Source organism: Petromyzon marinus, chromosome 55 (assembly GCF_048934315.1).
Source record: "Petromyzon marinus isolate PM22_M1 ecotype Great Lakes invasive population chromosome 55, UKy_Petmar_22M1.pri1.0, whole genome shotgun sequence".
Taxonomy (NCBI): Eukaryota; Metazoa; Chordata; class Hyperoartia; order Petromyzontiformes; family Petromyzontidae; genus Petromyzon; species Petromyzon marinus.
This window is the reverse complement of record NC_133721.1, coordinates 7,429,303-7,444,358: the sequence shown is the minus strand read 5'-3', so window position 1 is coordinate 7,444,358 and position 15,056 is coordinate 7,429,303. Positions and strand designations below refer to the sequence as shown.

Below are 15,056 nucleotides of genomic sequence, written 5' to 3'. Positions count from 1 at the left end.
CAAGGGTGGAACGACTTTCCCTGACAAAGATGGCCGCCGCGGGCCTCAGCCCCACTCGTTCGCGAGCGCGGCTCGAGCTGGCGCGTTGTCTCGCCGTCGTTGCAGCGTCGTTTGAAAATCCCCCTCGGCTCCCCCGTATCGCGAACCGCGCGATAGCGCGTCTCGCGCTTAACATTGCAACAAGGTTGCACAGTTGTTGTTGTTTTTTTTAAAAAAAAGTGGCGTTATTTGTCCGCACCCGTCCGGGGATATGTGCACGTTCGGCGTTTGTCGCGTGGTGCGAGCGTGGATTTTGACATTAAAAACCTGAGGGGGGTTTTTCTTTTTTTTGGGATCGTTTCCACCGAGTCCCACAGAGTTTCTCCTACTGTGGCTGGCGCGCTAGGTGGTGGTTGGTGGTGGTGGGGGGGTTATATTCGACATTGTTAACAGTATCGTATTTAAAAAAAAACACGCAGTGTTGTAATGTTTAAGCTTTAAAAGCCACCCAAGCGATGGATTCCACTAAATACGAGATCGTCCTGGACGAAGTGAAAAAGGCAAGGAACCCTAATGGTCGTGTCTTACGACTGCTGCTATCCTTTCACCATCGTCGCGGTCTTATCCACTGCTGGCTTGAAGGCCTCCCCTAGCCGCCGCCTTCTCTCGCAGTCCTCTTGTAGTAAATAATCCACCACAGCACCTGCCGCCACGCGAGGTTATATCATCGCTTCCCATCTCGACAGTTGAACTCGTTATATAATATTTTTTTTGTTAAATAGTTTTAATGCTTACATGTAATCGTAGCACTGTTGGGATTTGAGAACTCGTTCACGGCATATAACCACCACGTCGGCCGAGGGGGCTTCGTAGCGACGTAATCACATCGTGTGTTCTTTCCCACCAGCTGTTGTTGATGCGATGTTGTTGTTGATGATCGCTGACAATGGACCATGCCTTGATCAGTACCGATGTACATGTTGTGCTCATTGAGCCAGCTTAAGGCACTTGCTAATTCAGAGTGATGTGGATAAACCGAGTTATGTACAGGATGGTCAAGATGTCCCGTGACCCCCAATTACTTGACCCCTATTGTTTTACCCTTTGCATAGTCATTCCTGTTTTATATAAACCGTACTAAACAAATGTTACGTTTACATCATTAGACCTCCTTTGCCAGTATCAAAATGTAATAATAGGGTTTTTCCCCTTTTTTCTGGCAACAAAACTGAAACCTTTTCACAAGGATTCATGTCTGCATTAACCACAATACCTGCAGTCAAAATGCAAACAAAAAACATACTATGATAATATATGCATTGTCCTTGAAACTGATTGGTCCACACCAAGGGACGACTTTCTTTTGAGCCTCGACCCAATTGGTGCTCGACCACATGACGCCAGAAGGCGTCACACAGCTCAAAGACAATGCACTATCAAAGTAATGAGGGCTCGGGGTGAGCATCTACATCATTAGACCTCCTTTGCCAGTACCAAAATGTAATAATAGGGTTTTCCCCCTTTTTTCTTGGATCGAGGCTCAAAAGAAAGCCGTCCCTTGGTGTGGACCAATCAGTTTCAAGGACAATGCATATATTATCATAGTATGTTTTTTGTTTGCATTTTGACTGCAGGTATTGTGGTTAATGCAGACATGAATCCTTGTAAAAAGGTTTCAGTTTTGTTGCTGGAAAAAAGGGGAAAAGCCCTATTATTAAATGTTACGTTTTAGAGACTTAAATGGGGGGGGGGGTCACAAGACATCTGGACCGCCCTGTAGATGATCACTGACAACTGTACGTGTTGTGCTTCATTAAGCCAGCTTAAGGCACACACTGGCTTATCCACAGTAAGGTGGATCAACCGAGTTGATGTACATGGTGGTCTAAATATGTTGTGACCCCCCCCCCCCAATTAATTGACCCCTAACATGGTTTTTAATTTGCATATTCATTTGTTTTAAATAAACCTTTTTTTAATATTCAGTTTTCGAGAATGAATTGGGAGGTCACAAGAAATCTGGAACACCCTGTATACGTTTGGGGCAATGCAGCACCAATCAACTGTTGTACGACTTGTACCCACTTCCATCCACGACTTGTACCCACTTTCATCCACCCAGCACCTCCGGATCGCCAGGGATGGCGACTGCGTGGGGAAGCATTCATCCAGCAGTGGATTGACAATAGCTTATGATGGTGATGACTGCGCTTGTATATTCCCAGTTGCACTGGTCTGTACTGTGTTCACATTGCACTATATGGTATATGTACTGTTTTGTCTTCGTGGTGTCTTGTCATATCTGCTCTGGGGCCGTCCATAAATGACGTCACTCACCTAGGGGGAGGGGGGGGTCAAACTAATGTGACGATGTGTGACGAGGGGGGGGGGTTGAGAAATGTTACGTCACATTAAAATGCGCAACTTTAAATAAATATAGACAACACGTTCTACTTAATTAAATAGACTTTTTAATAAATGTTTTCTACAATATCAGAGTGCAGCGGCACATTAAATACGCACTACAATGACAATAGTTTAAAGCGATTTGAAGCATGTTTTATTTTTTGGGGGTGGGGGGGGGGCAGAGCTTTGTGACGTCATATTTGAGGGGGGGGGGGTCTAACTTTTTGTGACGCCGTGTGACGAGGGGGGGTAAAAAAGCGTCCAAAATCGCGTGACGTCATTTATGGACGGCCCCTTTGTGATTTCTGTTTCGACTTGACTTTATTGTGCTTAATTCTGTTTAATCTGACGTTTGTGTGCAGTCTGTTTTGTGATATCGTTTTTTTTTATCGTCGGCATCATCCATTGCGCTTCACCTGCTCCATATCCGTAAAGGAAATCGATGCGTAATGCTGCTTTATTTGAAATAATCGATAAACAATTTGGTGCATGTTTAATTTGCATAAGGAAGTTTAACTCAATCATCAGTTGTCTTCATATTGCCCAGTCGCATGCAGTTTGGAGATTCCTAATGTACGTAACCCCCCCCCCCCCCCCGTTATTTGGTTTGCTATGTGCACTGCTTTTCTTCCTGCTTACACCACGCTCAGATGCGTTTTCGAGTGTTCTGCATGATAAACGAGCGAAACGTCAGATATCATGCTTCCCGAAGAAGCTCGCGGAATATGGATTCAAACATCGGACGTCGTACTGCACAACGCACATTAACAGCCCCAAAAACACATTGGAGAGCTGTAGAGTACAACTGCGAAAATCAACGCTGGAATATTGCTTGCTCACATGTCAACAAAGTCTGTGGTTGCTTGCTCTCCCTCTCTTTTGCCATACAGGGGCTTTTAGCGGAGCACAAGCTGAAGGCTGTGGCGTGCGTGCAGGGATTTTTTTCCGGAGAGCAGGTAGGTGATTGACAAGAATAAAGGAAACACAGATGGAACAAACACACGTTTTCCCTTGTGCACTAGGAGACAACGCATTCAAATGGCCAGATTTGTATTCGACTAGTGGATTTACAGCGGGATTTTAGTAATTAAGTTTTTTTATTGATTAAAAAGTTAACAGCCCACTGGCATCTATGTACCAAGGCAGTTTAATTTTGTGGCAAACCCACCATGCTTGTGGCCCAATCTCTCACGAAAATAATGTTTTTTTTTATGACATGGTGCGATTGCATGTTTTGAATGAGTTGCGCTTTTGCTAAGGGACTTGATGTAACGCTCAATGGCATTTGATTGAAATTATATCGATCCATAAAAGCGTTACTAAAAAATCCTGAAGTTCAATTCATGTGATGCGGTATCCGCTTACCCATTTCCATCTGCGCTCGCACCCACTAACCCAGTCGCTCAATAACTTAAGACTCGCTCTATTTTTCCTGCAGGTTGTGCGACTTCTCAAAAGCTTCCCCGGTGCGGAATGTCAACTGAAAGCACTGCGCATTTTACAGCAGGTATTTTTGTTACACAGCACAACTCCAACTCGCCAAATTCTGCATTTAACCTTACCAAGTCGGCGAATAAAAAATATATATGTTTTTAAAATATCAATGAACTGTGGGGAAAAAGAGTAAGTGTTTTTGATAGAATAATGTATATTTCATGTACCGTTGATACATTTTGTATAACGTTTTTTTATATACTGTACCTCTTAATAGGAATGTGACATTTCTTGACTCGCGGTTGGCAGTGGAGATGCTCACTGTCCCAGATTGTAAATGTTGTGGCTTGGCTCTCCAACACACCAGTGTGCTGTACTAGTGACGAATTGGCATGTTCTGTTTACAGTGAGGGAAAAAAGTATTTGATCCCCTGCTGATTTTGTACGTTTGCCCACTGACAAATTATCAGTCTATAATTTAAAAGGTAGGTTTATTTGAACAGTAAGAGACAGAATAACAACAAAAACATCCAGAAAAACGCATGTCAAAAATGTTATAACTTGATTTGCATTTTAATGAGGGAAATAAGTATGCGAGCCCCGCTCAAACAGAAAGATTTCTGGCTCCCAGGTGTCTTTTATACAGGTAACGAGCTGAGATGAGGAGCACACTCTTAAAGGGAGTGCTCCTAATCTCAGCTCGTTACCTGTATAAAAGACACCTGTCCACAGAAGCAATCAATCAGATTCCAAACTCTCCACCATGGCCAAGACCAAAGAGCTCTCCAAGGATGTCAGGGACAAGATTGTAGACCTATACAAGGCTGGAATGGACTATAAGACAATTGCCAAGCAGCTTGGTGAGAAGGTGACAACAGTTGGTGCGATTATTCGCAAATGGAAGAAACACAAAAGAACTGTCAATATCCCTCGGCCTGGGGCTCCATGCAAGATCTCACCTCGTGGAGTTGCAATGATCATGAGAACGGTGAGGAATCAGCCCAGAACTACACGGGAGGATCTTGTCAATGATCTCAACGCAGCTGGGACCATAGTCACCAAGAAAACAATTGGTAACACACTACGCCATGAAGGACTGAAATCCTGCAGCGCCCGCAATGTCCCCTTGCTCAAGAAAGCACATATACATGCCCGTCTGAAGTTTGCCAATGAACATCTGAATGGTTCAGAGGACAACTGGGTGGAAGTGTTGTGATCAGATGAGACCAAAATGGAGCTCTTTGGCATCAACTCAACTCGCCGTGTTTGGAGGAGGAGGAATGCTGCCTATGACCCCAAGAACACCATCCCCACCGTCAAACATGGAGGTGGAAACATTATGCTTTTGGGGTGTTTTCTGCTAAGGGGACAGGACAACTTTACTGCATCAAAGGGACGATATATCTTGGGTGAAAACCTGCTGCCCTCAGCCAGGGCATTGAAAATGGGTCGTGGATGGGTATTCCAGCATGACAATGACCCAAAACACACGGCCACGGCAACAAAGGAGTGGCTCAAGAAGAAGCATATTAAGGTCCTGGAGTGACCTAGCCAGTCTCCAGACCTTAATCCCATAGAAAATCTGTGGAGGGAGCTGAAGGTTCGAGTTGCCAAACGTCAGCCTCAAAACCTTAATGACTTGGAGAAGATCTGCAAAGAGGAGTGGGACAAAATCCTTCCTGATATGTGTGCAAACCTGGTGGCCAACTACAAGAAACGTCTGACCTCTGTGATTGCCAACAAGGGTTTGCCACCAAGTACTAAGTCATGTTTTGCAGAGGGGTCAAATACGTATTTCCCTCATTAAAATGCAAATCAATTTATAACATTTTTGACATGCGTTTTTCTGGATTTTTGTTGTTGTTGTTGTTCTATCTCTCACTTTTCAAATAAACCTAGCATTAAAATTATAGACTGATCATTTCTTTGTCAGTGGACAAACGTACAAAATCAGCAGGGGATCAAATACTTTTTTTCCCTCGCTGTACGTGACAACCCTTACTAGTTGGCTGTGTCAGGTGGTGGCGGGTTTTAACGACATATATTTACGCGATCTAACCCAAAAACCTCTTATGGATGCCTAATGCTCATTGGAGTGTGTGGAGTTATTTAAACATTTACATTAATATAGTGCATTATCAGCTTATTGTCCGTTTAGTTTGCCAATCAGTGTTGTTTATGATGTTATTTCTTAGCTATGTTCTTCACCTTAACCCCTTTGGTGTTTCTCCTTTGATGACCTGCCAATGCGCGGTTTTGTTTCTGTAGAAGATGTTCGCTCTCTCCACGAATGCTGCCGTCTCAATCTTGGGCGGCTTCACGTTCAGCAAGGACAAGGTCCACGCGCTGGAGGTCATCGCGTCGTAAGTGCTGCACGCCTTCTGCACACACCCACCCGCTCGCCCGGCCACTTGCACACAGTGCATCCATTCATTCATTCACAAAATGTGTAATGTGCGTGATTTTAACTGAACTCAGTTTTTATTTCCATGCTGATGACGTAAACGTACATTATCAGGAACGGAATAAAATAACTTTAAGGTAACTTTATCGGTACCGAGGCTCCCACAAGACAATGCAAGAGGGCATGTGGCACAGTTTGGCGCCACCTATCATAGTGTACGGTTGTGCCACGACAGTTCTCTGCGGTGAGTACAATGTCTTTAGAAACAACAGTGCTACTTCGCCTCTCTAAATAAAATTACCGCTAACCGCTTGCGCATTCCGAGATTCAGCTTTGAACGGGACCCCCCTCCCCGCAACTTGCAGACATCTCAGAATGGAAAAGGGGTTGAAAAAGGACATTCACAAGCATTTGAGATTAAAGAGGGAGAAAAGTGTTCAGGTGCCAAAAAAGGTCGACGCCGATGTGCGCAGTTTAGGGAGGGAGTAAATTCCAGACGACTGGAGCTGTGACAGAGAACTGACATTTTTTGCCGTGTCTGGTTCGAGAGACGGGCTTGACATAAGTGGCCCAGTGTCACAATGTAATTGTACCATATGAAGCAATTGGCGGGACCACGGGGTCCCATCACTGCCCCCGGGGTGGGAAAAACCACGTAGCCACACGAGTCTTGCCTTAACGACAACAAAAATAGTGTCAATCGATTGGCCTCGTCGAGAGCTACTCAGGGCACTAAGTTTCGTAAAACGTTGAAAAATTACATAAGCACGTTAAATTCACTGCGGGGGGCGGGCTTGCCTTGGCAATTAAGCTGAGGATCGACGGCTGACCGGAGGGCGTTGTCACCGCGCGCGACTGCGGGGGACGCCCCCCGGGGCTTGCATTTGGCCGGTGGGGTGGCGCCCATCGTGTTGATCGCCGCCTGCTGGCGCTTGTTGGCGCGAGTCTGGGTGGGCGGCGCGTTGCTGTCGGGATCACGAGTGGGCGGACTGAAAAATAATAATTATTGACCTGATTTTTGCGGACCCCGGGGTCCCGCCAAATGATAAATTTGGTTATTTCTAATGAGATTATTGTCATTGTGAAATTGTTGCCATTTGGTATGAGGAATCGCCAAAAGGTGCAATTTAGTAGTGGATCAATAAAAATAATTATTTGAATTATTTCATGGAAACCAGGAATCTTGGTTTAAATTATCGTGTTTTCTATGGACATTGCCTCGGCTGTCAAAAATCACATTCTATTAAAAATTTTAAATGAATGAGCATGCCACTAGATGGCGCTCTAACCACGTTTTAATTTTATTAAAGTGAATGGCGATGTAACATGGTATTCGCTCATAGATTCCCATCATTGCATGAATTGTCCACATTGGGTTTGTGGAATTCAAATACAATTCCTGCAGGAATTGCACTGGTATACATACACAATTTACAAGACACACACGTGAAATACAATGGACACAACACATTCAACTCAACAGTCCCACACGTGTACAGCTTTTTTCTGAATCTACTGCTGCATGAGGGCCTCTCCCCACCATACCGGTCATGGAGGTTATTTGGCCATATCACCACACTGGTCAGTGTGGGGTGACGAAAATGGGAAGCATAGATGTGGGAGGATAGATGTAAAGTCCCAACAATGGAATTTTCTGCACTGCTGCCTGCGACATAGCTCCCCAGCCTATGACAACCGGTTTTGTACAAGATCGTCATCCATTCAAGCACCATCCAGGCTCAATATCAGGGTTAGCTTCTGAGATCTGACAATATTGGGTATATTGTGGGTGATTTGGTCTTGGGTAACACGCATCACATTCCCCAAATACAGAACATGTACACACTACATATACACTATACACTACCCCCAATATGCGTCATACACCTCAAATATACAAACACAACATATATCACGTTGCAGTATACAGTATTTATTTCACACAAGTAAACTACACTGCAGATGGCATGACTGATTTGTTCATCATATTTTGCTCCACGTCATACTCGACTGTCCGCAGGTCGATTCGCAACCCACTAAAATCGGCTCCGCTGGAAGATCACTTCCGCACATTCGCAGACGAGCAGAAGAAATGCCGAGCCATTCTGGAGCAGGTGATTTCACCGTGTGTTCGTTCAATTGTGGAGATGCTCTCATGTTTGAATTTGGCTTCTGATTGAAACCTGAACATTGAAGCTTCTCTATGCGTATGTGCACGTGTGTGTGTGTGTGGCGAGTAGGGGAGTGGTGGTGTAACGGTGAGCGCGGTGCACTACGAACCCAGCGACCTGAATTCGATTCGCGCTCGCGGCCAACACCAGTGACAATTATCTGAACCGGTCATGGGCCTCCCCTAGGTCGACTCAGCATCAAATTAGTACCCGGTGTGATGTGTAAACATCATGTGTAAACATCACCACTGGCGAGACAAAGGCGGCCAAACGTGGTGTTGGCCACCCATCCCCTCGTGTGCCGTGCCGGCCTTAATAGGTGCTGCTTGCTAACTGCACTTGTCCCAACAGTCTGTTAAGGCTATTTAGGGGATCTTTGTCTTTGTTTTTTTTTTACGTGTGACGAGTGGTAGCACAGAGGTTAGCTGGCGATGCAACGATTTGTGGGACCTGCATTTGGTGTCCGATCATAAATGGCGTCTGTATCACAATAGTACTTCCACCTGTTCATGAGTCAATTCATTTTTAAATTAACACAATGGTTAGCTCGCTACGCCGCATTTCCAGGGACTTGGGGGTTAATTACCAGTTATGGCTAACATCAATACCAAATAGTACCCCAACCTGTTTTGGGCCTTCCCTGGACTGACTAGGCTTAAAACAAGTACCAGGTGCACTCTGTGAGCATGATCACAGGGGAGAAAAAGGTGGCTGACCTGGCCACACCCACTACCCCTTTGGGAACTGCGGTGGCCAGATGTTAACTCCCTCACAAGGTATACAGGAGGTCGTGGGTTCTATCACCGTCCCTAACGCCTGTATATTTGGAGTTTGCATGTTCTCCCCATGGTCGCGTGGATTTTTCCGCGGGTCCTCCGTTTTTATACTCCACATTTAGAAACATGCGTTTAGAGTAATTGGCTGTTGTAACTTTTCACATGATAAGCCACTCAGTTGAGCTATCATTTGTGGCCAAGTCTTGGGAGGCCAGTTTGGTTTCTGGTCCAGCATGGCAATAGCCAGTGTAAACCACCCATACCACAAAGCCCCTGCGCTCGCTCAGCAAGGATGTGCCAGTGTAAAATAGGGGTATTGATGTTTGGTTCATGTACAGTGAGGGAAAAAAGTATTTGATCCCCTGCTGATTTTGTACGTTTGCCCACTGATAAAGAAATGATCAGTCTATAATTTTAATGGTAGGTTTATTTGAACAGTGAGAGACAGAATAACAACAACAAAAATCCAGAAAAACACATGTCAAAAATATTATAAAATGATTTGCATTTTAATGAGGGAAATAAGTATTTGACCCCTCTGCAAAACATGACTTATTACTTGGTGGCAAACCCTTGTTGGCAATCACAGAGGTCAGACGTTTCTTGTAGTTGGCCACCAGGTTTGCACACATCTCAGGAGGGATTTTGTCCCACTCCTCTTTGCAGATCTTCTCCAAGTCATTAAGGTTTCGAGGCTGACGTTTGGCAACTCGAACCTTCAGCTCCCTCCACAGATTTTCTATGGGATTAAGGTCTGGAGACTGTCTAGGCTACTCCAGGACCTTAATGTGCTTCTTCTTGAGCCACTCCTTTGTTGCCTTGGCCGTATGTTTTGGGTCATTGCCATGCTGGAATACCCATCCACGACCCATTTTCAATGCCCTGGCTGAGGGAAGGAGGTTCTCACCCAAGATTTGACGGTACATGGCCCCGTCCATCGTCCCTTTGATGCGGTGAAGTTGTCCTGTCCCCTTAGCAGAAAAACACCCCCAAAGCATAATGTTTCCACCTCCATGTTTGACGGTGGGGATGGTGTTCTTGGGGTCATAGGCAGCATTCCTCCTCCTCCAAACACGGCGAGTCGAGTTGATGCCAAAGAGCTCCATTTTGGTCTCATCTGACCACAACACTTTCACCCAGTTGTCCTCTGAATCATTCAGATGTTCATTGGCAAACTTCAGACGGGCATGTATATGTGCTTTCTTGAGCAGGGGGACCTTGCAGGCGCTGCAGGATTTCGGTCCTTCACGGCGTAGTGTGTTACCAATTGTTTTCTTGGTGACTATGGTCCCAGCTGCCTTGAGATCATTGACAAGATCCTCCCGTGTAGTTCTGGGCTGATTCCTCACCGTTCTCATGATCATTGCAACTCCACGAGGTGAGATCTTGCATGGAGCTCTAGGCCGAGGGAGATTGACAGTTCTTTTGTGTTTCTTCCATTTGCGAATAATCGCACCAACTGTTGTCACCTTCTCACCAAGCTGCTTGGCAATGGTCTTGTAGCCCATTCCAGCCTTGTGTAGGTCTACAATCTTGTCTCTGACATCCTTGGAGAGCTCTTTGGTCTTGGCCATGGTAGAGAGTTTGGAATCTGATTGATTGCTTCTGTGGACAGGTGTCTTTTATACAGGTAACGAGCTGAGATTAGGAGCACTCCCTTTTAGAGTGTGCTCCTAATCTCAGCTCGTTACCTGTATAAAAGACACCTGGGAGCCAGAAATCTTTCTGATTGAGAGGGGGTCAAATACTTATTTCCCTCATTAAAATGCAAATAAATTTATAAAATTTTTGACATGCGTTATTCTGGATTTTGTTGTTATTCTCTCTGTTCAAATAAACCTACCATTAACATTATAGACTAATTATTTCTTTGTCAGTGGGCAAACGTACAAAATCAGCAGGGGATCAAATACTTTTTTCCCTCACTGTACATATATATTTGTGTATATGTATGTGCAGGCATCACGGCTGGGCTGCCGAGCTCCCATGCAGTCGTACAGCGGAAACTCGGGGAATCCCTACCCTCAAGGTCGGCCCAGTCGCTCCAATCCCCTTTTCACGGTACGTGGGCCTCAGTGCGATACCCATTATGGTTATCGCTTTGGAAAGTGACCGTAGATTATGAGTGACAGATTTATTTTTTTCTAATTTAGGACAGTTTCAAATTTCCCTCAACAGAAAGTACCTAAAGAAGAAGGGGAGTGTGCCAATGTAAAAAAATACATTATTGGAATATTTATGACAAGGTATGTGCAGCATAAATATAATTACCAAAGAAATTCCTACTGCATTGTGGAAAGCAATAGTTACATGTTTATGACATAATGACTACGTGTGCACGTATGTACTGTCCATATGTAGTGCTGTTATATACGTGACAGTTCATAAACAAGCCATCAAATGTTTAGTGTTCATAATTTTTTCGTAATTTATGAATATTAGAAACGCATCATATACGAATGTACCCCTTTACGAACAGAACAAGCAAGACTTGACAAACTAGACAAATTATAAGACATCACAAACGAGACATGACAAAAAGATAAAAAATCTAATCTTGAATCGAATCATAATGCCAAGTGATGAACAATTCATTAAATAACTGGGGAGGTGGATTATTAAATCCATCTCTAAATGTATTATGTATGCATGCTTTTTGTGTTTAGTTTGTTATCCTTACCCCGCACCTCCATTTAGCACGGTTGGCTACGTACGACGCGAAAGAAGTTCACCATACTTACATGTAAACGTGTGTGTACGCTTGCATAGTCTAATTCGGTGCTCGCCAAGACCACCTGGCCCTTTAGTGTATGGCTATAGGGCAGTGGTACACGCATGCCCTGGGGATGCGAAATGCCATTCCTGGGGGTGTGAGACATGCCATTTTTTTTAGAGAGTAAATCGAAACACAAATTAAGCATGGGCACGCAAGTACAACTACTTTGTTTCATCAAACCTATGCATTTATTAACATATACAAATTTAACGATCGAGAACCAAAGCTTAAGAACCACTGCTATCGAGAATCGTTGCCTTAAGGATGTATTTGTGTGCATGTCCACACATTTGTATGCGATGAAGCATGATGTGGACAGGCATGTGCTCTCAGGCTTTTATAGTTTCCCTCTGTTCCCACATCTCCACAACCCCCCTCACTGTCAGCTCAGGAGTATTAAAACAGGTAATAAATAAGACACCAAGCTGCCTCTAGCTGAGTGTTTAAAAAAAAAACACGAGGTGCATGGCTTGGTTTTTTTGTTGTTGTTATTTTCTGCCAAATTTGAGAGTAGCCAGCAGCATTCGCTGGCTGGTAAGGTTGCATTGTTTAAATTATGAGCAATAGTTAATGAACGCACACACGAATACACACTTAGGGTTGCTGCGATGTGGCGATACGCCCTGATGCGTCGTACAGCACAATATCCACTATAATCATATCGTACATTTTGCTAAATATTGTCACAACCTGATGATTGTTGCTCTTCTAAGTTCGTCTTAAATATTTACTCAATCATAATTGAAGTTCGCAACAATTGCTATTACCCGTTACATATGGACAGTATATTATAAAATATTTTCTGAAGAAATAAACTGCACGGCGATCGTAATATAAAGCCATCATTTTCTGACGGCATGTTCTGATAAGCTTTAAAGGTTAGATTGCAAAGTTACAATGCTTTGCACGATTTATAGCAGGCTTAAGTAAAGTGAACTGCGGTTGAATAATTCAGTCTTTATTTGTACTTGAAGTACATCAAAGCACAATAACAACATGATAAAATAAACTAATATAGTAACTGGTTTTATTGTTTTATATATTTTATTATTTTGTTGTTTCCCTTCAACGTGACTTTACCGAAAGAACTAAGAATATAATATAGTAACTGTCATGGCATTGTGAAAATGATCACTGTTAGAATGAAAACTCTGTCAGAGAGCCTATTAATCATAGATCATTAACTCGGGTGTGTTAACAATAGGCTTGGGAAATCGCATTAATAGAAACACAAAACACAATTATTAGGATGTACCCCGCCGCTATTAAAACCATATAAGTGAGTCACATGTTGCATGTCCATTTAAAACACGTAAAATGTAAGTTTGTTTACGACCACTACGGCAGTGAGGAGTTACGCAAGCAAGGTGATGATTTACATAAAGTGTGTTACATAATGAAAGAACAAAGTTTCTTGGAAATTAAAGGGTGCCTCAAAACTTGAAACCCCAGTATGGAGCAAAAATAACTGTTTGCAAATATGTAAATCCAATTTGGCCTCACAGCTGTCTGTTGAAAAACATCACATGATTAATGCGTGATTTTTCCAAGCTTGTCGAGATAAAAAAAATGTTGTTTCAAAAGCGTACTACTGCCAATGCTAACCAAAAACTAAGGATACGGACAGTGGTATGTTAAGCTACCTGGTAAAGTTTCTAGTGATTTACGGCGGGTTTTCAGAGTTTTTAACAAGTCTTCCCAGACAAATGGACATTATTTTCAGGGTAAAGCATGCACTTCAATCATTCTCCTACGTATGGCAAGGATGGAAAAGTAAAATTTTTGACATATGCTACAGTTGAATGCTAAGTTTTCTTTTCAACCAATCTAAGGAGGCAATAGACTCTTTGGATCACAGCCACTCCATTGAAGCAGTGTTGAGAGAGTGTAATCACAGGGTTATGTCTTTACCTTTTATTATTTTATTATGACATTGCTATAGACTAACTTGGAATATGAACTCATAATAAACTTATTAAGTAGAAGAGTTTTCATGTCTCTGTTAGATAACCCCTTTACGTTGCGCAATGTGTTGTGGTGTTGTTTCGCCATGCGTGTCTGTGCGCCTTTGTTTTAAAAAAAAAAACGTCTGAAAAAATCTCTCGGATATGTATTTGCAAAATAATCTCCCAGAGCGTGGAGCGAAACATTAGACAATATGCGGTACAACCTGAAAAATGCATCGGAGAGCTCTACATCGCAATCTTTAAAATCTGTACAGTGGCAAATGACTGAAATTTCCATTTGCAATCTGGCATAGATATTATTGGGGCCCTCACCATTTTTCTTCACAATCAACATTTTTTTTTAATGTGGGGTTTATACAAAGTGGTTAAAGATTTTGGGTTTAAGTTTTATGACTTATTTTTTGCCTAAGGCTCAGAACTAAACAATAGGCGTTCTTCTTGCAGTGTTGCTCAGCCTCGTGCTTGCTGTGGCACATACAAATGAATGCAGATCGTTAGCACATTCTTTAGAGAAGGTTGATGGAGGAGCTGTTTGCTAAGCTTGTGAATCGAGCACAAATTATGATTACCGCTGTATTGTGGGAGGGTGGCAGGTATGCATTTATATACCTTTGAACAAAGTAAACGAATTTTGATTTAAAGCTTTCGTGACTGCAGGGATTCATATTCTTGGTTCTTTCGGTAAAGTCACGTAGAAGGGAAACAATAAAATAATAAAAATATAAAACAATAAAATTCTCACGACGTTTCGACTGCAACACAAGCGATCATCATCAGGTGTGAAAACCACAGCAAGAAAATTTGAAGAAAAAAAACGCCACCCAGCCCCTGCCCACCCTTCCCTCCCCAACCTCCCCACCCAGCCCCTCCCCACCCTCCCCTCTCCACCCAGCCCCACCCCTCCCATGTTTGGATGCACTACCGACGGACGGACACAATAATCCCCTGTGGGCTGGTGGAACCAGGAGGTTCCTACCAGTAACAAATATGTGACTCTAAATCCAGCTCTTTAGAGGCATGGTTGGTGGATCGTAAAGAGATAATTGTGCGCTGTCAATCTGTTAATCAAGGGGAAGCGTGTTGACGAGATTCTAACTCCCTAGCCTGGTATACAGGTGGTTGAGAGTTCGATCCCGACCCTGA

At 43.4% G+C, this 15,056-nt stretch overlaps 1 protein-coding gene across 2 annotated transcripts in view; it reads left to right on the top strand.

The window, feature by feature from the left end:
* The first annotated feature begins 35 nt into the window (after positions 1-35).
* PROSER1 (proline and serine rich 1) overlaps positions 36-15,056 on the top strand; it is a 65,125-nt gene continuing 50,104 nt past the window's right edge. The window contains exons 1-6 of one of the 2 annotated variants that reach the window (XM_032975130.2): positions 36-539; positions 3,276-3,341; positions 3,824-3,892; positions 6,088-6,182; positions 8,244-8,337; positions 11,130-11,231. In XM_032975130.2, coding sequence (XP_032831021.2) covers positions 495-539; positions 3,276-3,341; positions 3,824-3,892; positions 6,088-6,182; positions 8,244-8,337; positions 11,130-11,231 — 471 coding nt within the window. In that variant the 5' untranslated portion in view covers positions 36-494. Of the gene's footprint in view, positions 540-725; positions 2,178-3,275; positions 3,342-3,823; positions 3,893-6,087; positions 6,183-8,243; positions 8,338-11,129; positions 11,232-15,056 lie in introns of those variants that run through there. The other variant, XM_032975131.2, reaches the window with a different exon arrangement.